The 25,100-nt window shown below is 38.9% G+C and overlaps 1 protein-coding gene and 1 pseudogene across 1 annotated transcript in view; one reads left to right on the top strand and one right to left on the bottom strand.

Annotated features, from left to right (window-relative positions):
- LOC132597175 (POU domain, class 5, transcription factor 1-like) overlaps positions 1-16,815 on the bottom strand; it is a 29,899-nt pseudogene extending 13,084 nt beyond the window's left edge.
- Positions 16,816-17,309: 494 nt separating this feature from the next.
- GABRR3 (gamma-aminobutyric acid type A receptor subunit rho3) overlaps positions 17,310-25,100 on the top strand; it is a 62,600-nt gene continuing 54,809 nt past the window's right edge. Inside the window, 1 exon segment of the mRNA XM_070045372.1 lies at positions 17,310-17,313. Coding sequence (XP_069901473.1) covers positions 17,310-17,313 — 4 coding nt within the window.

The raw sequence follows: 25,100 nt of genomic DNA, 5'->3' as shown, positions 1-25,100 counted from the left end.
GTTAGTATTTGCCTTATGTATTGAGGTGCTCCTATGTTGAATGCATAAATATTTACAATTGTTATATCTTCTTCTTGGATCGATCCCTTGATCATTATGTAGTGTCCTTCTTTGTCTCTTCTAATAGTCTTTATTTTAAAGTTTATTTTGTCTGATATGAGAATTGCTACTCCAGCTTTCTTTCGATTTCCATTTGCATGGAATATCTTTTTCCATCCCTTCACTTTCAGTCTGTATGTGTCCTTAGGTCTGAAGTGGTTATCTTGTAGGCAGCATATATATGGGTCTTGTTTTTGTATCCATTCAGCCAATCTGTGTCTTTTGGTGGGAGCATTTAGTCCATTTACATTTAAGTTAATTATTGATATGTATGTTCCTATTCCCATTTTCTAAATTGTTTTGGGTTCGTTATTGTAGGTCTTTTCCTTCTCTTGTGTTTCTTGCCTAGAGAAGTTCCTTTAGCATTTGTTGTAAAGCTGGTTTGGTGGTGCTGAACTCTCTCAGCTTTTGCTTGTCTGTAAAGCTTTTAATTTCTCCATCAAATCCGAATGAGATCCTTGCTGTGTAGAGTAATCTTGGTTGCAGATTTTTCTCCTTCATCACTTTAAGTATGTCATGCCACTCCCTCTGGCTTGCAGAGTTTCTGCTGAAAGATCAGCTGTTAACCTTATGGGGATTTCCTTGTGTGTTATTTTTCCCTTGCTGCTTTTCATATGCTTTCTTTGTATTTAATTTTTGACAGTTTGATTAATATGTGTCTTGGCGTGTTTCTCCTTGGATTTATCCTGTATGGGACTCTGTGTGCTTCCTGGACTTGATTAACTATTTCCTTTCCCATATTAGGGAAGTTTTCAACTATAATCTCTTCAAATATTTTCTCAGTCCCTTTCTTTTTCTCTTCTTCTTCTGGAACCCCTATAATTCGAATGTTGGTGCATTTAATGTTGCCCCAGAGGTCTCTGAGACTGTCCTCAGTTCTTTTCATTCTTTTTTCTTTATTCTGCTGTGCAGTAGTTATTTCCACTATTTTATCTTCCAGGTCACTTATCCGTTCTTGTGCCTCAGTTATTCTGCTATTGATCCCATCTAGAGTATTTTTAATTTCATTTATTGCATTGTTCGTCGTTGTTTGTTTCATCTTTAGTTCTTCTAGGTCTTTGTTAAATGTTTCTTGCATTTTGTCTATTCTATTTCCAAGATTTTGGATCATCTTTACTATCATTATTCTGAATTCTTTTTTAGGAAGACTGCCTATTTCCTCTTCATTTGTTAGGTCTGGTGGGTTTTTATCTTGCTCCTTCATCTGCTGTGTGTTTTTCTATCTTCTCATTTTGCTTATCTTACTGTGTTTGGGGGCTCCTTTTTACAGGCTGTAGGTTCGTAGTTCCCGTTGTTTTTGGTGTCTGTCCCCAGTGGCTAAGGTTGGTTCAGTGGGTTGGGTAGGCTTCCTGGTGGAGCGGACTAGTGCCTGTGTTCTGGTGGATGAAGCTGGATCTTGTCTTTCTGGTGGGCAGGTCCACATCTGGTGGTGTGTTTTGGGGTGTCTGTGGACTTATGATTTTCGGCAGCCTCTCTGCTAATGGGTGGGGTTGTGTTCCTGTTTTGCTAGTTGTTTTGCATAGGGTTTCCAGCACTGTAGCTTGCTGGTCGTTGAGTGAAGCTGTGTGCTGGTGTTGAGTTAGAGATCTCTGGGAGATGTGCGCCATTTGATATTATGTGGAGCTGGGAGGTCTCTTGTGGACCAGTGTCCTGAAGTTGGCTCTCCGTCCTCAGAGGCATAATACTGACTCCTGGCTGCAGCGCCAAGAGCCTTTCCTCCACACGGATCAGAATAAAAGGGAGAAAAAGTAGAAAGAAAGAATTAGTAGAAGTAGAAAGAAAGAAAGAAAAAGAAAGAAAGAAACAAAGAAGGAAAGAAAGAAATAAAGAAACCAGGGAGGGAGGGAGGAAGGAAGGAACGAAGGTGGGGAGGAAGGAAAAAAAGAAAGAAAGAAAGAAGATAAAGTAAAATAAAATAAGATAAAATATAATAAAGTTATTAAAATAAAAAATAATTATTAAGAAAAATAAATTAAAACAAAAAAACGGACAGAACCCTAGGACAAATGGTGGAAGCAAAGCTATACAGACAAAATCTCACACAGAAGCATCCACATACACACTCACAAAAAGAGGAAAAGGGGAAAAAAATCATAAATCTTGCTCTCAAAGTCCACCTCCTCAATTTGGGATGATTCATTGTCTATTCATGTATTCCACAGATGCAGGGTACATCAAGTTGATTGTGGAGTTTTAATCCGCTGCTTCTGAGGCTGCTGGGAGAGATTTCCCTTTCTCTTCTTTGTTTTCACATCTCCCATGGGCTCAGCTTTGGATTTGGCCCCGCCTCTGCGTGTAGGTCGCCCGGTCGCCGGAGGGCGTCTGTTCTTCACTCAGACAGGACGGGGTTAAAGGAGCAGCTGATTCGGGGGCTCTGGCTCACTCAGGCTGGGGGGAGGAAGGGGTACGGAGTGCGGGGCGAGCCTGCGGCGGCGGAGGCCGGAGTGACGTTGCACCAGCCTGAGGTGCGCTGTCCGTTCTCCCGGGGAAGCTGTCCTTGGCTCACGGGACCCTGGCTGTGGCGGGCTGCACAGGCTCCCCAGAAGGGGGGTGTGGATAGTGACCTGTGCTCGCACACAGGCTTCTTGGTGGTGGCAGCAGCAGTCTTAGCATCTCATGCGTGTCTCTGGGGTCCGTGCTGTTAGCGGCGCCTCGCGCCTTTAAACAGCGCTCTTAATTCCCCTCTCCTCGCACCCCAGGAAACAAAGAGGGAAGAAAAAGTCTCTTGCCTCTTCTGCAGGTCCAGACTTTTCCCCGGACTCCCTCCCGGTCCTCTCCCTGCGCTCCGACTGAAGCCCAAGCCTTAGCTCCCAGCCCCCGCCCACCCTGGCGGGTGAGCAGACAATCCTCTCTGGCTGGTGAGTGCCGGCCGGCCCTGATCCTCTGTGCGGGAATCTCTCCGCTTTGCCCTCCGCACCCCTGTGGCTGCACTCTCCTCCGCGGCTCTGAAGCTTTACCCCTCCGCCACCCGCAGTCTCTGCCCGCGAAGGGGCTTCCTAGTGTGTGGAAACCTTTCCTCCTTCACAGCTCCCTCCCACTGGTGCAGGTCCCGTCCCTATCCTTTTGTCTCTGTTTTTTCTTTTTTCTTTTGCCCTACCCAGGTACGTGGGGAGTTTCTTGCCTTTTGGGAGGTCTGAGGTCTTCTGCCAACGTTCAGTAGGTGTTCTGTAGGAGTTGTTCCACGTGTCGATGTATTTCTGGTGTATCTGTGGGGAGGAAGGTGATCTCTGCGTCTTACTCTTCTGCCATTTTCCCCTCGTCTCCCCTTCGCTGCCCTTTTTGAGATTACAAGTGAGACTATCAAAGTCAGCGTGCAATTTAACATTCCAAAAACACCAAAGTGGAAAGAATAGCCAGTGTTTAATGTTTTGAATATCTGGATTCAATTTAAATAGTAAAAATTAAAATTTTGTTTACACCCAAATCAAATGAAGAGAAAAGATGAAACACGTTGGTAGGCAATGGCTAACATGAAGATAGGTAAGGCAGAAAAGAGCCCCAAATTACAAATGTACCTGTTAATTTTATAATCCTGTGAAGCAAATGAGAAGGCTAGATCCTGTGGAAACCCAGAGGGATAAACCTAAGTCCACATCATCACAATGCATTTTATCAGTGACAAATTGTATACATTTCTGAATATAAAATGTGTTCTGTGCATCCAAATCCCTGCCTCGGTTATCTAAAGAAGGATCTAGCCATTTAGAAACAGCTAATCTAAGTATATAACCATGCAAGGGAGTAAGACTTGGATTCGCAGTTCCCTGGCTTTTATGACATGTCCAACCACATGGGAGTCATTCCAGCACAAATTTTTATTTCTATATCCTAGTCACCAACTCTGCAGAACGTAGATGAAGATTTCACTGCCAAGTCTGTGCTAGCCTGAAACATTTTCTCATAGTGCCTGCATTGTAATTCAAAAGAAGGAAACAATGTAGAAAATTTGAGGAAGATAGGGTTTGTGAATTCAGTTCTGACAAGAATAATATTTGAACAGTAAATATATAGAAGAATTGGGGTATTTTCTACAGAAATGCACATAGAGGTTTTGTGGGGGGGGTTATTTGTTTTTCTCTTTTGTTTGTTTTTTTTTCCTTTAAAAAGGGAAGCTATGTTGAGGAAAGCACTTCTGCACACTTCATAAGGAATAGGAAAAGAGAAAATTTGTTTGAGATTAATATTAGACTTAAAAAGTACAAAAAGAGAGGCTGGTAACATTGGCAGTAGTCATTGAGTAAGCACACTGCTGTCATATCACTGAAAGTAGCAGATTATCTACATTTTACATTCTGCCTAGAATACAATAATGAGGTATGGCTAGGGGCAGATGTGGTGAACTCCTTCTTTCTGCCTATCTCCAGAGAAGTAACAATCTAAAGAAGAACCAGGTTGAAGACAAAGGCATAGACTACCTTTAAAAGCTCCATAACCCTATGATTCTTCACTGTTGGAAAATTTTCTGGATTCTGTGACAGTACAGTAAAGGCTAGAATAAATTCCACCTTTACAGACACAAACTATTAAATACATTGGTTTCATAACTCATTATCCTGGCAAAGAAAATGTAACAAAATTTCTGAAGCTTTGAGTCTCAATTCCACCTCTAAATTACTAAATGACAATGCCTAAACCACTTTATGACCTTGTTCTAAGATTCTCATCTGTAGTGCACTGGATTTTCTAAGGCATATCTGCCCACGGTCTATGAGTCTATGACTCCTCTTTGCTATTTATTTAACTAGTACAGTATAACAGTTAAGCACACAGACTCTATATGTAATATCACCAATTCAAATCTTCATTCTACAAATATATAGCCTGTATCCATAAGGGTTCAGAGGATTGAACATAATGTTTATTTAACTGTTCAGTTCAGGATTGCTGCCTATTCCATTTGGTAGTTAAGTCATTTCAATTTTTTTTCAGATATTTTGACAGCTCCAGAGAAACTCTTGGTACTAAAATGATATGTTCTATCACTTTTCGTAGAAAGGATAATGACAATAAAATAAAGCATTGAATTCTCACCCAATCCCAATAAGAAGATGCAGAGATGCCATAAAATATAAATTTTCAAGAAGAGCTCTTAAAGTTCAAGAAGAAAAATGTCAAAAACAATTATTCATCTCATTAATCTTCTTTGAGAAATGCAGTTTAGAAGGAAAGGTATTTATATCCTCCCATCTTCAAATCTGTTTGTGGAGATAATATTGAATCTCCCTCAATGCTACCAAAAGATTCCCTGGAGAATAAATCAATCTACTGGGTATTATAGGTTAATCAACATATCATTTTGAACATACTCATTTGCAACTATTATTTTCATAGCTTCTTTCTTCTTCTAAAAGCAATTTCAGTTTAATAGTAGAAAAATTACAGCTTAAATATAGAAAAAAATTGAAAATGTAGAAAAGCAAAAAGAAAACGAATTGCTGTAATCTCACTTATCACTGGAAAATACAGTTAACTTTTGGGGTATTTTTTCTTTCACCTTTAACCAATGCATGTACCTCTCTTGGTATATTTACATATATATTTGTTTTACATACATTTTTATATATAATTTATTGAAAGTTTTATGTATATGATTATGCTACTGCTACACATATTTTTCACAAATTATTTGTAATTGAATAATATATCATTCATATTCTCCTATGTTCTTCTTTCTTTTTTTTAACATCTTTATTGGAGTATAACTGCTTTACAATGGTGTGTTAGTTTCTGCTTTATAACAAAGTGAATCAGTTATACATTATACATATACATATATCCCCATATCTCTTCCTTCTTGCGACTCCCTCCCTCCCACCCTCCCTGTCCCACCCCTCTAGGTGGTCATAAACCACCAAACTGATCTCCCTGTGCTATGTGGCTGCTTCCCACTAGCTATCTATTTTACATTTGGTAGTGTATATATGTCCATACCACTCTCTCACTTTGTCCCAGCTTACCCTTCCCCCTCCCCATAACTTCAAGTCCATTCTCTAGTAGGTCTCTGTCTTTATTCCTGTCTTGTCCCTAGGTTTTTCATGACCATTTTTTTATTTATTAGATTCCATATATATGTGTTAGCATACGGTATTTGTTTTCCTCTTTCTGACTTACTTCATTCTGTATGACAGACTCTAGGTCCATCCACCTCACTACAAATAACTTAATTTCGTTTCTTTTTATGGCTGAGCAATATTCCATTGTATATATGTACCACATCTTCTTTATCCATTCATCTGTTGATGGACACTTAGGTTGCTTCCATGTCCAGGCTATTATAAATAGAGCTGCAATGAACATTGTGGTACATGACGCTTTTTCAATTATGGTTTTCTCAGGGTATATGCCCAGTAGTGGGATTGCTGGATCATATGGTAGTTCTATTTTTAGTTTTTTAAGGAACCTCCATACTGTTCTCCATAGTGGCTGTATCAATTTACATTCCCACCAACAGTGCAAGAGGGTTTGCTTTTCTCCACACCCTCTCCAGCATTTATTGTTTGTAGATTTTTGATGATGGCCATTTGGACCGTGAGATGATGTCTCATTGTAGTTTTGATTTGCATTTCTTTAATGATGTTGAGCATTCTTTCATGTGTTTGTTGGCAATCTGTATATCTTCTTTGGAGAAATATCTATTTAGGCCTTCTGCCCATTTTTGGATTGGGTTGGGGTTTTTTTTCATATTGAGCTGCATGAGCTACATGTAAATTTTGGAGATTAATCTTTGTCAGTTGCTTCATTTGCAAATATTTTCTCCCATTCTGAGCATTGTCTTTTCGTCTTGCTTATGGCTTCCTTTGCTGTGCAAAAGCATTTAAGTTTAATTAGGTCCCATTTGTTTATTTTTGTTTTTATTTCCATTTCTCTAGGACGTGGGTCAAAAAGGATCTTGCTGTGATTTATGTCATGAGGTGTTCTGCCTATGTTTTCCTCTAAGAGTTTTATAATATCTATCCTTACATTTAGGTCTTTAATCCATTTTGAGTTTATTTTTGTGTATCATGTTAGGGAGTGTTCTAATTTCATTCTTTTACATATAGCTGTCCAGTTTTCCTAGCACCACTTATTTAAGAGGCTGTATTTTCTCCTCTGTATATTCTTGCTTCCTTTATAAAAGATAAGGTGACCATATGTGCATGGATTTATCTCTGGGCTTTCTATCTTGTTCCATTGATCTATATTTCTGTTTTTGTGCCAGTATCATACTGTCTTGATTACTGTACCTTTGTAGTATAGTCTGAAGTCAGGGAGCCTGATTTCTCCAGCTCCATTTATCTTTCTCAAGATTGCTTTGGCTACTCGGGATCTTTTGTGTTTCCATACAAATTGTGAGATTTTTTCTTCTAGTTCTGTGCAAAATCCACTGGTAGTTTGATAGGAATTGCATTGAATCTGTAGATTGCTTTGGGTAGTAGTCATTTTCACAATTTTGATTCTTCCAATAAAAGAACATGGTATATCTCTCCATCTATTTGTATCATCTTTAATTTCTTTCAGTGTCTTATAATTTTCTGCATACAGGTCTTTTGTCTCCTTAGGTAGTTTTATTCCTAGATATTTTATTCTTTTTGTTGCAGTGGTAAATGGGAGTGTTCTCTTAATTTCACTTTCAGATTTTTCTTCACTAGTTTATAGGAATGCAAGAGATTTCTGTGCATTAATTTTGTATCCTGCTACTTTACCAATGCATTGATTAGCTCTAGTAGTTTTCTAGTAGCATCTTTAGGATCCTCTATGTATAGTATCATGTCATCTGCAAACAGTGACAGCTTTACTTCTTCTTTTCTGATTTGGATTCCTTTTATTTCTTTTTCTTCTCTGATTGTTGTTGCTAAAACTTCCAAAACTATGTTGAATAGTAGTGGTGAGAGTGGGCAACCTTGTCTTGTTCCTCATCTTAGTGGATATGGTTTCAGTTTTTCACCATTGAGGATGATGTTGGCTGTGTGTTTGTCATATATGGCCTGTATTATGTTGAGGTAAGTTCTCTCTATGCCTACCTTCTGGAGGGTTTTTATCATAAGTGGGTGTTGAATTGTGTCGAAAGCTTTCTCTGCATCTATTGAGATGATCAGATGCTTTTTCTCCTTCAACTTGTTAATATGGTGTATCACATTGATTGATTTACATATATTAGAGAATCCTTGAATTTTGGGATAAACCCCACTTGATCGTGGTGTATGATCCTTTTAATGTGCTGTTGGATTCTGTTTGCCAGTATTTTGTTGAGGATTTTTGCATCTATGTTCATCAGTGATATTGGCCTGTAGTTTTCTTTCTTTGTGACATCCTTGTCTGGTTTTGGTATCAGGGTGATGGTGGCCTCGTAGAATGCATTTGGGAGTGTTCCTCCCTCTGCTATATTTTGGAAGAGCTTGAGAAGGATAGGTGTTAGCTCTTCTCTAAATGTTTGATAGAATTTGCCTGTGAAGCCATCTGGTCCTGGGCTTTTGTTTGTTGGAAGATTTTTCATCACAGTTTCAATTTCAGTGCTTGTGATTGGTCTGTTCATATTTTCTATTTCTTCCTGCTTCAGTCTTGGCAGTTTGTGCATTTCTAAGAATTTGTCCATTTCTTCCAGGTTGTCCATTTTATTGGCATATAGTTGCTTGTAGTAATCTCTCATGATCCTTTGTACTTCTGCAGTGTCAGTTGTTACTTCTCCTTTTTCATTTCTAATTCTATTGATTTGAATCTTCTCCTTTTTCTTCTTTTTGTGGTACGTGGGCCTCTCACTGTTGTGGCCCCTCCCGTTGCAGAGCACAGGCTCCGGACGCGCAGGCTCAGAGGCCATGGCTCACAGGTCCAGCCGCTCCGCAGCATGTGGGATCTTCCCGGACCGGGGCACGAACCCGTGTCCCCTGCATTGGCGGGCAGACTCTCAACCACTGCATCACCAGGGAAGCCTGTCCTTTTTTTTCTTGATGGGTCTGGCTAATGGTTTATCAATTTTGTTTATCTTCTCAAAGAACAAGTTTTTAGTTTTATTGATCTTTGCTATAGTTTCCTTCATTTCTTTCTGGTCTGATCTTTATGATTTCTTTCCTTCGGCTACCTCTGGGGTTTTTTATTCTTCTTTCTCTAATTGCTTTACGTGTAAGCTTAGGTTGTTTATTTGAGATGTTTCTTGTTTCTTAAGGTAGCATTGTATTGCTATAAACTTCCCTCTTAGAACTGCTTTTGCTGCATCCCATAGGTTTTGGGTCATTGTGTTTTCATTGTCATTTGTTTCTAGGTATTTTTTGATTTCCTCTTTGATTTCTTCAGTCATCTCTTGGTTATTAAGTAGTGTGTTGTTTAGCCTCCATGTGTTTGTATTTCTTACAGATTTTTTCCTGTAATTGATATCTACTCTCATAGCATTGTGGTCAGAAAAGATATTTGATACGATTTCAATTATCTTAAATTTAGCAAGTCTTGATTTGTGACCCAAGATATGATCTATCCTGGAGAATGTTCCATAAGCACTTGAGAAGAAAGTGTATTCTGTTGTTTTTGGATGGAATGTCCTATAAATATCAATTAAGTCCATCTTGTTTAATGTATCATGTAAAGCTTGTTTTTCCTTATCAATTTTCATTTTGGATGATCTGTCCATTGGTGAAAGTGGAGTGCTAAAATCCCCTACTCTGATTGTGTTACTGTCGATTTCCCCTTTTATGGATGTTAGCGTTTGCCTTATGAATTGAGCTGCTCCTATGTTGGGCACATAAATATTTACAATTTTTGTATCTTCTTCTTGGATTGATCCCTTGATCATTATGTAGTGTCCTTTTTTGTCTCTTGTAATAGTCTTTGTTTTAAAGTCTATTTTGTCTGATATGAGAATTGCTACTCCAGCTTTCTTTGATTTGCATTTACATGGAATATCTTTTTCCATCCCCTCACTTTCAGTCTGTATGTGTCCCTAGGTCTGAAGAGGGTCTCTGTAGACAGCATATATACAGGTCTTGTTTTTGTATCCATTCAGCCAGTTTATGTCTTTTGTTTGGAGCATGTAATCCATTAACATTTAAGGTAATTATCAATGTGTATGCTCCTATTATCATTTTCTTAATTGTTTGGGGTATCTTATTGTAGGTCTTTTCTTCCTTTTGTGTTTCCTGCCTAGAGAAGTTCCTTTAGCATTTGTTGTAAAGCTGGTTTGGTGGTGCTCAATTCTCTTAGCTTTTTCTTGTCTGTAAGGGTTTTAATTTCTCTGTCAAATCTGAATGAGATCCTTGCTTGGTAGAGTAATCCTACTTGTAGGTTTTTCCCTTTCATCACTTTTAATATGTCCTGCCACTCCCTTCTGGCTTGCAGAGTTTCTGCTGAGAGATCAGCTGTTAATCTTATGGGGATTCCCTTGTATGTTATTTGTTATTTTTCCCTTGCTGCTTTTATTTTATTTTTTTTTTTCTTTTTTTTTTTTTTTTTTAAAAACATCTTTATTGGAGCATAATTGCTTTACAATGGTATGTTAGTTTCAGCTTCACAACAAAATGAATCAGTTATATATATACATATGTTCCCATATCTCTTCCCGCTTGCGTCACCCTCCCTCCCACCCTCCCTATCCCACCCCTCCAGGCGGTCACACAGCACCGAGCTGATCTCCCTGTGCTATGCGGCTGCTTCCCACTAGCTATCTACCTTACGTTTGGTAGTGTATACATGTCCATGCCTCTTTATTGCTTTGTCACCGTTTACCCTTCCCCCTCCCCATAGCCTCAAGTCCATTCTCTAGTAAGTCTGTGTCTTTATTCCTGTTTCACCCCTAGGTTTTTCATGACATTTTTTTTTTTTTCTTAAATTCCATATATATGTGTTAGCATACGGGTCTCTTGCAGACAGCAAATATATGGGTCTTGTTTTTGTATCCATTCAGCCAATCTGTGTCTTTTGGTGGGAGCATTTAGTCCATTTACATTTAAGGTAATTATCGATATGTGTGTTCCCATTCCCATTTTCTTAATTGTTTTGGGTTTGTTATTGTAGGTCTTTTCCTTCTTTTGTGTTTCTTGCCTAGAGAAGTTCCTTTAGCAGTTGGTGTAGAGCTGGTTTGGTGGTGCTGAACTCTCTCAGCTTTTGCTTGTCTCTAAAGGTTTTAATTTCTCCATCAAATCTGAATGAGATCCTTGCTGGGTAGAGTAATCTTGGTTGCAGGTTTTTCTCCTTCAACACTTTCAATATGTCCTGCCACTCCCTTCTGGCTTGCAGAGTTTCTGCTGAAAGATCAGCTGTTAACCTTATGGGGATTCCCTTGTGTGTTATTTGTTGTTTTTCCCTTGCTGCTTTTAATATGTTTTCTTTGTATTTAATTTTTGACAGTTTGATTAATATGTGTCTTGGCGTATTTCTCCTTGGATTTATCCTGTATGGGACTCTCTGTGCTTCCTGGACTTGATTAACTATTTCCTTTCCCATATTAGGGAAGTTTTCAACTATAATCTCTTCAAATATTTTCTCAGTCCCTTTCTTTTTCTCTTCTTCTTCTGGAACCCCTATAATTCGAATGTTGGTACGTTTAATGTTGTCCCAGAGGTCTCTGAGACTGTCCTCAGTTCTTTTCATTCTTTTTTCTTTATTCTGCTCTGCAGTAGTTATTTCCACTATTTTATCTTCCAGGTCACTTATCCGTTCTTCTGCCTCAGTTATTCTGCTATTGATCCCATCTAGAGTACTTTTAATTTCATTTATTGTGTTGTTCATCGTTGCTTGTTTCATCTTTAGTTCTTCTAGGTCCTTGTTAACTGATTCTTGCATTTTGTCCATTCTATTGTCCATTCTATCTCCAAGATTTCGGATCAACCTTACTATCATTATTTTGAATTCTTTTTCAGGTAGACTGCCTATTTCCTCTTCATTTGTTAGGTCTGATGGGTTTTTATCTTGCTCCTTCATCTGCGGTGTGTTTTTCTGTCTTTTCATTTTGCTTATCCTACTGTGTTTGGGGTCTCCTTTTTTGCAGGCTGAAGGTTCGTAGTTCCTGTTGTTTTTTGTGTCTGTCCCCAGTGGCTAAGGTTGGTTCAGTGGGTTGTGTAGGCTTCCTGGTGGAGGGTACTAGTGCCTGTGTTCTGGTGGATGAGGCTAGATCTTGTCTTTCTGGTGGGCAGGTCCACGTCTGGTGGTGTGTTTGGGGGTGTCTGTAGACTTATTATGATTTTGGGCCGCCTCTCTGCTAATGGGTGGGGTTGTGTTCCTGTCTTGCTAGTTGTTTGGCATAGGATGTCCAGCACTGTAGGTTGCTGGTCGTTGAGTGAAGCTGGGTGCTGGCGTTGAGATGGAGATCTCTCGGAAATTTTTGCTGTTTGATATTATGTGCAGCTGGGAGGTCTCTTGTGGATCAGTGTCCTGAAGTTGGCTCTCCCACCTCAGAGGCACAGCACTGACTCCTGGCTACAGCACCAAGAGCCTTTCATCCACAGGGCTCCTTAATTTGGGATGATTGGTTGTCTATTCAGGTATTCCACAGATGCAGGGAACATCAAGTTGATTGTGGAGCTTTAATCCGCTGCTTCTGAGGCTGCTGGGAGAGATTTCCCTTTCTCTTCTTTGTTCTCACAGCTCCCAGGGGCTCAGCTTTGGATTTAGCCCCGCCTGTGCGTGTAGGTCTAGGTCGCCGGAGGGCGTCTGTTCTTTGCTCAGACAGGACGGGGTTAAAGGAGCCGCTGATTCGGAGGCTCTGGCTCACTCAGGCCCGGGGGTAGGGAGGGGCACGGAGTGTGGGGCGGGCCTGCGGCCGCAGAGGCCGGCGAGAAGTTGCAGCCTGAGGCGCGCCTGTGCGTTCTCCCGGGGAAGTTGTCCCTGGATCCCGGGACCCTGGCAGTGGCGGGCTGCACGGGCTCCCCGGAAGGGCGTGTGGCTAGTGACCTGTGTTCGCACACAGGCCTCCCGGTGGCGGCAGCAGCGGCCCTAGCGTCTCATGTCTGTCTCTGGGCTCCGCACTTTTAGCCGCGGCTCGCGCCCGTCCCTGGAGCTCTCTCAAGCAGCGTTCTTAATCCCCTCTCCTCGTGCACCAGGAAACAAAGAGGGACGTAAAAGTCTCTTGCCTCTTCGGCAGATCCAGACTTCTCCCCGGACTCTCTCCCGGCCAGCCGCGGCGCACTAACGCCCTGCAGGCTGTGTTCACGCCGCCAACCTCAGTCCTCTCCCGGCGCTCCGACAAAAGCCGGAGCCTCAGCTCCCAGTCCCGCCCGCCCCGGCGGGCGAGCAGACAAGCCTCTCGGCTGGCGAGTTCCGGTCGGCCCGATCCTCTGCGCTGGAATCTGTCCGCTTTGCCCTCCGCACCCCTGTTGCTGTGCTCTCCTCCGCGGCTCCCAAGCTCCCCCACTCCGCCTCCCGAAGCCTCCACCCGCGAAGGGGCTTCCTAGTGTGTGGACACTTTTCCTCCTTCACAGCTCTCTCCCGCTGGTGCAGGACCCGTCCCTATCCTTTTGTCTCTGTTTAGTTTTTTCTTTTGCCCTACCCAGGTACGTGGGGGGTTTCTTGCCTTTTGGGAGGTCTGAGGTCTTCTGCCAGCGTTCAGTAGATGCTCTGTAGGAGTTGTTCCATGCGTAGATGTATTTCTGGTGTATCTGTGGGGAGGAACGTGATCTCCGCGTCTTACTCTTCCGCCATCTTCTCCCTTGCTGCTTTTAATATTTTTTATTTGTTTTTAATTTTTGATAGTTTGATCAATATGTGTTTTAGCATTTTTCTCCTTGGATTTATCCTGTATATAACTCTCTGTGCTTCCTGGACTTGATTAACTATTTCTTTTCCTATATTAGGAATGTTTTCCACTATAATCTCTTCAAATATTCTCTCAGTCACTTTCTTTTTCTCCTCTGCTGGGTCCCCTATAATTTGAATGTTGGTGTGTTTAATGTTGTCCCAGAGTTCTATGAGACTGTCCTCAATTCTTTTCTTTTCTTTTTTTTTTATTCTTCTCTGCAGTAGTTGTTTCCATTATTTTATCTTCCAGGTCACTTATCTGTTCTTCTGCCTGAGTTATTCTGCTGTTAATCCCTTCTAGAGAATTTTTAATTTCATTTATTGTGTTGTTCATCATTGTTTGTTTGCTGTTTAGTTCTTCTAAGTCCTTGTAAAACGTTTCTTGTATTTTCTCCATTGTATTGCCAAGATTTTGTATCATCTTTACTATCATTATTCTGAATTCTTTTTCAGGTAGACTGCCTATTTCCTCTTCATTTGTTAGGTCTGGTGGGTTTTTACCTTGCTCCTTCATCTGCTGTGTCTTGCTCTGTCCTCTCATTTTGCTTAACTTACTGTGTTTGGGATCTCTGTTTCGCAGGTTGCAGGTTCGTAGTTCCTGTTGTTGGTGTCTGCCCCCAGTGGCTAAGGTTGGTTCAGTGTGTTGTGTAGGCTTCCTGGTGGAGGAGACTAGTGCCTGTGTTCTGGTTCTGGTGGATGAGGCTGGATCTTGTCTTTCTGGTAGGCAGGTCCATGTCTGGTGGGGTGTTTTGTCGTGTCTGTGGCCTTATTGTGATTTTAGGCAGCCTCTCTGCTTATGGGTGGGGTTGTGTTCCTGTCTTGCTAGTTGTTTGGCATAGGGTTTCCAGCACTGTAGCTGGCTGGTCGATGAGTGCAGCTGGGTCTTGGCGTTGAGATGGTGACCTCTTGGAGATTTTGACCATTTGATATTATGTGGAGCTGGGAGGTCTCTTGTGGACCAATGTCCTGAAGTTGGCTCTCCCACCTCAGAGGCACAGCCTTGATGCCTGGCTGGAGCACCAAAAGCCTGTCTTCCACATGGCTCAGAATAAAGGGGAGGGGAAAAAAAGAAAGAAAGAAGGAAGAAAATAAAATAAAGTTATTAAAATAAAATGAATTATTAAAAATATTTTTAAGTAATAAAAAAAGGAAGAGCGCAATCAAACCAAAAATCAAATCCACCAATGATAACAAGCGCTGAAAACTATACTAAAACAAACAAACAAACCAAAAAAAGAGGGACAGACAAATGGTAAAAATAAAGCTATAGGACAAATGGTAAAAATAAAGCTATACAGACCAAATCACACACAGAAGCATACACATACACACTCACAAAAAGAGAAAAAGGAAAAAAAATATATATCGTTGCTCCCAAAGTCCACCGCCTAAATTTGGGATGATTCGTTGTCTATTCAGGTATTCCACAGATGCAGGGTACATCAAGTTGATTGTGGAGATTTAATCCACTGCTCCTGAGGCTGCTGGGAGAGATTTCCCTTTCTCTTCTTTGTTCGCACAGCTCCTGGGTTCAGCTTTGGATTTGGACCCACCTCTGCGTGTAGGTCACCTGAGGACGTCTGTTCTTCACTCAGACAGGACGGGGTTAAAGGAGCAGCTGATTCGGGGACTCTGGCTCACTCAGGCCGGGGGGAGGGAGGGGTACAGATGTGGGGTGAGCCTACAGGGGCAGAGGCCGGCGGGACGTTGCAACAGCCTGAGGCACACTGTGCGTTCTCCCAGGGAAGTTGTCCCTGTATCACGGGACCCTGGCAGTGGCGGGCTGCACAGGCTCCCAGGAGGGGAGATGTGGATAGTGACCTGTGCTTGCTCACAGGCTTCTTGGTGGCGGCAGCAGCAGCCTTAGCATCTCATACCCATCTCTGGGGTCCGCGCTGATAGCCGCGGCTTGTGCCCATCTCTGGAGCTCCTTTAAGTAGCGCTCTTAATCCCCTCTCCTCACGCACCAGGAAACAGAGAGGCAAGAAAAAGTCTCTTACCTCTTCAGCAGCTCCAGACTTTTTCCCGGACTCCCTCCCGGCTAGCTGTGGCTCACTAGCCCCCTTCAGCCTGTGTTCACACAGCCAACCCCAGTCCTCTCCCTGGGATCTGACCGAAGCCCGAGCCTCAGCTCCCAGCCCCGCCCGTCCCGGCAGGTGAGCAAACAAGCCTCTCGGGCTGGTGAGTGCTGGTCGGCACCGATCCTCTGTGCGGGAACCTCTCCGCTTTGCCCTCCCCACCCCTGTTGCTGTGCTCTCCTCCGTGGCTCCGAAGCTCCCCCCTCCACCACCTGCAATCTCTGCCCTTGAAGGAGCTTCCTAGTGTGTGGAAACCTTTACTCCTTCACGGCTCCCTCCACTGATGCAGATCCTGTCCCTATTCTTTTGTCTCTGTTTTTTATTTCTTCTTTTGCCCTACCCAGGTACGTGGGGAGTTTCTTGCTTTTTGGGAGGACTGAGGTCTTCTGCCAGCGTTCAGTAGGTGTTCTGTAGGAGTTATTCCACATGTAGATGTATTTCTGATTTATTTGTGGGGAGGAAGGTGATCTCTGTATCTTACTCTTCCGCCATCTTGAAGCTCCTCTCCTCTCCTATGTTCTTAGTTTGAAGAACATTGGGGTTGTCTCTCTGGCTACATCAATTTTGTAAAAATCTATAATTATAAAATTATAGAGTTAAAGATAATTTTTCCAAATATGTTCATGATATTAAGGATTTTCTTTCAACAAATCAATGGGCCTCTTGGAAAATTGTACTGTTTTACAATACAAATTTTGAAGTTACTAATTTACCAAACTTTATATTACCAAAAAGAAATGTATAATACCGTTACCCTTGAACAACACAGGTTTGACTGCACAGGTCCACTTATACTCAGATTTTTTTCAGCATTAACTTCTACAGTACTACATAACCTGCTGTTGGTCAGATCCTTGGATGCAGAACCATTGTTACTGAGGAACCATGTATTTAGAGGGCCAACTATATGTTGTACTGGGTTTTCAACTGAGCGGAGGGTCATCACTCGTAACCCCAACATTGTTCAGGGTTCAACTGTGTATAAATATATATGTGTGTGTGTGTATATATATATATATATATATATATATATATACACACATATTCACATAATTGTATTTATCTATATTTATGATTAAACTTAGTAAGAAATATGTCCGATCTAATGTATTTGTCAGAAATGTAAATCTACTGAAAGGCATAAAAATTTGTTTAATGTATGAAAATTAATCATTTCAAGTCTTAGGAAGACTTGAAATCTAGTAAAGTTGTTAATTTTACCAAATTAATATATAAATTATATGCAATCTCAAACAAAATAATTGGGAGGTAGTTTGATTAGTAAATTCTAATTCATCAGGAATCAAATTGATTTTTTTATGTCAAAAGAATTTTACAAAAAGAATAAAGATGGGAGATGTTCTGTGCCTAATATTGCACTATATCATAAAGTTAGCTGTAACAATTGAAACTATGTTTATGTCGTCAAGGTTCACAATGGGTATGAATTCACTAAAATGTGATAGTCTACTTCTAGACATGGAAAGAAAGAGTAATGAAGTTGATTAAGAGCATAGACTTTGGAAAGACAGACTTGGGATCAAAACTGGCTTTGCCTCTAAAACTATGATCAATAACTTAAATTACCTAAGCCTTGATTTCCTCATTTTGAAAGAAAGTAAATAATGTGCACTTACAAGACTGTTACAAGAATCAAATGAGAGGACAAACAACAAGACTTAGTGCTGTACTTCACAGGTAGAAAGGGCTCCTTAAATATTAAGTTTAACTATTTGTGTTAGTTATTCTAGTTGTTTATAAGTAAAGCAGCTAAGCTCTTTTGTTAGGGAATGGTATTTGGGGTGAGCAAAATTGAGATATTGTTAATTTGTGACAATGACAGTTTAACTTTTTACATAAAACAGCTTTTACATCTAGCTCATGCCACCTGCAGGTTGGCACAGAGACCAGAAAATAGTGATTTTTGTGGAGTAAATGAGACACATCACCTGAAAGGGAAAAACCTATAGGGATTATATTTATTTATTTTATTGAAGTATAGTTGTTACATTATTATATTCGTTTCAGGGGTAAACTGGTAATTCAATATTTTTATAGATTATACTCAATTTAATTTATTATTAAATATTGGCTATTGTCTGCCAATACCTGTGGCCTCATGCTCACCGAGGTTTGAGAATGACAATCTCATGTGAAAAAATCTCTGTAACATTGGCTCCTCTTCTGCTTTAGTGACCTGTTATAAATGTTGCATAGAGGCCATTTACTCCAATTATATAAATTATGTACCTAGCAGACATTTTGTGATAGCTTAATGATATTTAATGGATTGATTATACTATACTCTAATATAGACAAAAATGGAGAACTTGCCAATATAAATAAAACACCTGCTGAAATACGGGACTCTAGGAAGGCAAGAGAAATATTTGTTAGGAAAGAATTGCAGTTAGCTTTTTATAAACTGAATGGATGTGTGTAGCCAGTCTTCTCAAACTAATTATCTTTTGGAAATTTGAAAAAATTGGTGTCATGTACAATTTCTTCATTAATGCATTTGTTTTTAGAGAGCAAACACCAAGTTCATATTTGCTACCATAGAGACAGTTGTGTCAGACCTCCAAAAACAATAAAAGAATATCCATATGAGGAAAATGGTAATACTGTGTATAAATCTTACATCAGTGTATTTAAAACAACTAGGACTATATTGTTCCTTTATCAAGAATTTATTTATTTAAGCACTTACCATATGCCGAGCCCTATGCTCTGTCACTTCATACATATTCAACTCACAGTCACTGATGGTTATTAGGAATAGTAGCAGCCTTGCTAAACTGTCATAAACTCATTCACTGGCTCATCATTTAAAACAATAATGTAGGGCTTCTCTGGTGGCGCAGTGGTTGAGATTCCGCCTGCCGATGCAGGGGACACGGGTTCGTGCCCCGGTCCGGGAAGATCCCACATGCCGCGGAGCAGCTAGACCCATAAGCCATGGCCACTGAGCCAGCACGTCCGGAGCCTGTGCTCCGCAACGAGAGAGGCCACGACAGTGAGAGGCCCACATAACGCAAAAAAAAAAAAAAAAACAAAAAAACAATAATGTATACAAAGTATGATCATAAGAAATTTTAAGGAACATGTCTCAGGAGACAGGCAGATGGATACAGGATGCTCTGCAAGAGGAATCTGATAGCCATTTGTCCAAGCAGAGTCTAATGGAAAACAGATTCAGTCTTTCACTTTTTCTTTAGCTACACCTGAAAGAAAACAAGAGTATGAACTAAACACAGTCAGGAGAAAATAGTGTTCATCAAGAGCAAAATTAAGCTATTATTTTTATACTACATTAATGTTTTATTAATGTAGATTTTTTTATCACAGCATTGTTGCCTGTTTTTATAAATGAAATAATATGGGAAGTACTCTTGTATCTGGCTTATTTTACTCAACATAATATTTTATATTCATCCATGTCATTGTGTACCATTAGTTTAATCAACTTTCTGTTGTATAGAAGTCCATTGTTTTCTTAAACACCGCAGTTTATCCATTCTCCTGTTGATAGACTTTTGAGTTGTTTCCAGGGTTTGGTTGTAAATAAGCTAGCTATGAATTTGTCTTTCAGTGGACATGTGCAATCATTTTCTATTCCTAGGTTTTCACCTAGAAATAGATTAGAATTGCTGTTTTGTAAGGTAGTCAGGGTCAGTGGCATAACAAGCTTATTTGACAGATGGAGTTGAAAATTTCTTAACAATGCCTCCTCTATATGATAGAAGTACTCTCAGTAATAATCACAAAATAAAATAATAATAACAATGGTCAGAAAAGAATACAAGCAATAAAAATTTTCTTTAATTTCACATTATGTCAGTAAAAAATAAAATATTATAGCATAAAAATGAAAAAGCAACAGATTAATGTTTTTAACCACATTTTTATATGTTTAAAAGAATATACATTTACATTTCTGTCACCATAATAAATAATTAATATTAGTTTCTGTTCTTATGACTCAACTTGTACAAATTTGCCAATGCTTTTCCAAATTTTTATCTTTTTTTACACTTATATTCAATAGACCTATAACCAGAGTCATCAACATCTTTGCTATAGCTGATGGAAGAACTAAAACATACACTTTGCAAACAAAAATATCCTACCTTGCAATTAGCATGCTATTTCATTTTTGTAAATTTTAAACACAGATAGAATTTTCAGGTGATTCCCATACAATGATATAATTAAAGTAACTTAAATTCTCCCTGTCTTTTTAGTCAATGTGTTCTCATTATTAATTTTTAATCTAACATTTAAATATAAGAATATGTAATACCAATGGGATTGGAGACAAAACTTCAATCTGAGTAATTTCAAACTTTTATAAGCTTATTCTTTTTTTTTAACATCTTTATTGGAGTATAATTGCTTTACAATGGTGTGTTAGTTTCTGCTTTATAACAAAGTGAGTCAGTTATACATATACGTATGTTCCCATATCTCCTCCCTCTTGTGTCTCCCTCCCTCCAACCCTCCCTATCCCACCCCTCTAGGTGGTCACAAACCAATGAGCTGATCTCCCTGTGCTATGCAGCTGCTTCCCACTAGCTATCTATTTTATGTTTGGTAGTGTATATATGTCCATGCCACTCTCTCACTTTGTCCCAGCTTAACTTTCCCCCTCCCCATATCCTCAAGTCCATTCTCTAGTAGGTCTGTGTCTTTATTCCCGTCTTACCCCTAGGTTCTTCATGACCTTTTTTTCCCCTTAGATTCCATATATATGTGTTAGCATACAGTACTTGTTTTTCTCTTTTTGACTTACTTCACTCTGTATGACAGACTCTAGGTCCATCCACCTCACTACAAATAACTCAATCTCTTTTCTTTTTATGGCTGAGTAATATTCCATTGTATATATGTGCCACATCTTCTTTATCCATTCATCTGTTGATGGACACTTAGATTGCTTCCATGTCCTGGCTATTATGAATAGAGCTGCAATGAACATTGTGGTACATGACTCTTTTTGAATTATGGTTTTTTCAGGGTATATGCCCAGTAGTGGGATTAATGGGTCGTATGGTAGTTCTATTTGTAGTTTTTTAAGGAACCTCCATACTGTTCTCCATAGTGGCTGTATCAATTTATATTCCTACCAACAGTACAAGAGTTTTCCCTTTTCTCTACACCCTCTCCAGCATTTATTGTTTCTAGATGTTTTGATGATGGCCATTCTGACTGATGTGAGATGATATCACATTGTAGTTTTGATTTGCACTTCTCTAATGATTAATGATGTTGAGCATTCTTTCATGTGTTTGTTGCCAATCTTATATCTTCTTTGGAGAAATGTCTGTTTGGGTCTTCTGCCCATTTTTGGATTGGATTGTTTGTTTTTTTGTTATTGAGCTGCATGAGCTGCTTGTAAATTCTGGAGATGAATCCTTTGTCAGTTGCTTCATTTGCAAATATTTTCTCCCATTCTGGGGGTTGTCTTTTGGTCTTGTTTATGGTTTCCTTTGCTGTGAAAAAGCTTTTAAGTTTCATTAGATCCCATTTGTTTTTACTTCCATTTCTCTAGGAGGTGGGTCAAAAAGGATCTTGCTGTGATTTATGTCATAGAATGTTCTGCCTATGTTGTCTTCTAAGAGTTTTATAGTGTCTGGCCTTACATTTAGGTCTTTAATCCATTTTGAGCTTATTTTTGTGTATGGTGTTAGGGAGTGTTCTAATCTCATACTTTTACATGTACCTGTCCAGTTTTCCCAGCACCACTTATTGAAGAGGCTGTCCTTTCTCCACTGTACATTCCTGCCTCCTTTATCAAAGATAAGGTGACCATATGTGCGTGGGTTTATCTCTGAGCTTTCTATCCTCTTGCATTGATCTATCTTTCTGTTTTTGTGCCAGTACCATACTGTCTTGTTTACTGTAGCTTTGTAGTATAGTCTGAAGTCAGGGAGCATGATTCCTCCAGCTACGTTTATCTTTCTCAAGATTGCTTTGGCTATTCAGGGTCTTTTGTGTTTCCATACAAATTGTGAAATTTTTTGTTCTAGTTTTGTGAAAAATGCCAGTGGTAGTTTGATAGGGATTGCGTTGAATCTGTAGACTGCTTTGAGTAGTAGAGTCATTTTCACAATGTTGATTCTTCCAATCCAAGAACATGGTATATCTCTATATAAGCTTATTCTTAAAATGAGTACAAATAGCTGAATTCACATGCGTCTAGAGCAACTGTTAAATGGAAGTTCTCTGAATAAACTTCTAAACAGAATGTACTCTTTATTAATGCTTCTTTAATAACACATGCTAATTTAAATTTATATACATATGTGTAATACTTAACAGTAATGGCAGCAGTTGTTTCAAACAGATTAACAAAATATTTTTTTCATGAAGGAGCATACTATTACTGGTATCATTTAGAACTGCTAACAAATAACAATAAAACTCAGGCTTGAGAGACAGAGTCAAGATGGTGGAGTAGGAAGACCCTGAATCCCTGCATGTGTTTGAACTTAAATGACTATCATTTTAAACAAGTAGATATAGTTATAGGTCAATATATATATATGAACATCAAGGTAACCATAAATTAAAAACCTACAATAGATACACAAAAAATAAAAAGAAAGGAACCTAAATGTAACATTAAAGAAAATCATCAAGCCACGAGGGAGTGGACTAGAAGAAGAAGAAAAGAATAGAGAAGAACCATAAAAACAACCAGAAAACGAATAACAAAATGGATATAAGTACATACTTATCAATAATTACTTTAAATGTCAATGGAGTAAATTCTCTAATCAAAAAACACAGGGTAGCCAATTGGATTTAAAAAAAAATCAAGACCCATCTATATGTTGCCTACAGAAGAGTCACTTCAGAGCTAAAGACACAGATAGACTGAAAGTGAAGGAATGGAAAAAGGCAACACATGCAAATGGAAAAAAACAAAAAAAGCTGGGGTAGCTATACCCATATCAGTCAAAATAGACTTTAAAACAAAGTCTGTAATAAAAGAGAAAGAACTGCGTTATATAATGATAAAGGGGTTGATCCAAGCAGAAGATATAACATAAATAAACATATATGCACTTAATATAAGAGCACTTAAATATAAAAAGCAAATATTAACAGAGAAATTGACAGTAACACAATAATGGTAGAAGACTTTAATACCCCACTTACATCAATGGATTGATCATGCAGACAGAAAGTGAGTAAAGAAACAGAAGCCTTAAATGACACATTAGACCAGATGGACTTAACAGATATTTATAGGACATGCCATCCAAAACGAGCAGAATACAGACCTTCCACCCTTCACAAAAATTAACTCAAAAAGGATCACACACCTAAATATAAAATGCAAAACTATAAATCTCATAGGAAATAACAAAGGAGAAAACCTAGATGACTTGGCTATGGTGATGCCATTTTAGATACCACACCAAAGGCATAATCCACGAAAAAAAAAAAACAAAAAACAGAACAAGCTAGACTTCATTAAAATTAAAAAGTTCTGCTCTGCAAAAGACAATGTTAATAGTATGAGTGTGTTTCATGTTTGGTAATTGCAATCATTGTTGCTATTGTTGTGGTCATCCATTTACAATGCTTGGTGTCAGTTTATTTATCTCTTGTAAAAATAAAATACAGTGTGTGTGAAAAAAATTATGGGTAACACTAAGCAATGTGTTCTTTAATTTTTCATCAAGCACATAATAAAAATTTGAATATTGAAAAAAAAACAATGTCAAGAGAATGATAATACAAACTACAATATGGGAAAAAATATTTGCTAGACACATCTGGTAAAAGACTATTGTCCAAAATATACAAAGAACTCTTAAAACTCAACAATAAGAAAACAAACAAACAAATAAAAAAAGAAAACAAACAACCCAATTTTAAAATGGGACAAAGACCTTAACAGACACCTCACCAAAGAAGTTATACAGATGGCAAATAAGCATATAAAAAGATGCTCCACATCATATGTCTTCAGGGAAATGCAAATTAAAATGAGACACCACTACACGTCTACTAGAATGGCCAAAATCTGGAACAGTGACAATAGCAAATGCTGAAAAGGATGTGGAGCAACAGAAACTCTCATTCATTGCTGGTGGGAATATGAAATGGTACAGCCACGTTTGAAGACAGTTTGGTGGTCTCTTACAAAACTAAACAGATTCTTACCATATGATCCAGCAATTACACTCCTTGGTATTTACCCAGTGTAGTTGAAAACTTATGCGCCCACAAAAAAACCGCACACAGATGTTTACATCAGCTTTATTCATAACTGCCAAAACTGGGAAGCAACCAAGATGTCTTTTATAGTAGGTAAATGGATAAATAAACTGTGGTACATCCAGACAATGGAATATTATTCAGTGCTAAAAGGAAATGAGCTATCAAGCCATGAAAAGATATGGAGGAAACTTAAATGCTGTGAACTGTTAACAGCTCTTTAAAAATTGTCTTAAAAACAAAAGAGGAGAGAGTTCTGGAGATGAATGATATTGATGGTTGCACAATAATTTGAATGTACTTAATACATACCTAACTGTTCACTGAAAAATGATTAAGATGATCAATTTTATGTTATGTATTTTCCCACAATTTCTTAATTGAGGAAAAAATTAATTATATTTCTATATATTAGCAATGTATAATTGGAAGCCAAAATTTTAAAAACCAGTGCCATTTATAATAACTCCAAAAATATAAATACTTAGGCACTAAATCTAATAAAATATGTACAAGATGCTGAAAACTATAAAACACTATTGAAAGAAGTCATAAAAGACCTAAGTAGAGACATACCATGCTCTGTGATTGGAAGATTCAACGTAAGATGTCTATTCTCACCAAATTGACCTACATATTTAATGCAATACCGATCAAAATCCTGGCAGAATTTTGTAGATGTAGAAAACTGACTGTAAGACTTATACAGAAGAACAAAAGAACTAGAATAACTAAAACAGCTTTGAATAAGAAGAATGAAGTTGGAGGATTTTAAGATTTATTTACAATAAAGCTACAGTGATGACAGTGTTTGCAAAGGTGTAGTAACGTAGGCCAATGTAACAGAATAGGCTTTCTCCTATAGGCAATATGAAAACACGTTAACCAGAGAAAAGAAGTTAGAAAAAAGAAGTATCACTAATAGAAATCTGGCAAAAGCAAACGGAAGAGAGTAAAATAGAAAGCCTGCAGCAAGAAGGCTGATTGAGGTATTTA

The sequence above is a fragment of the Globicephala melas genome, chromosome 4 (assembly GCF_963455315.2).
Source record: "Globicephala melas chromosome 4, mGloMel1.2, whole genome shotgun sequence".
Classification (NCBI taxonomy): Eukaryota; Metazoa; Chordata; class Mammalia; order Artiodactyla; family Delphinidae; genus Globicephala; species Globicephala melas.
The sequence above is the reverse complement of the archived record's forward strand: the minus strand, read 5'-3'. Positions and strand labels throughout refer to the sequence as shown.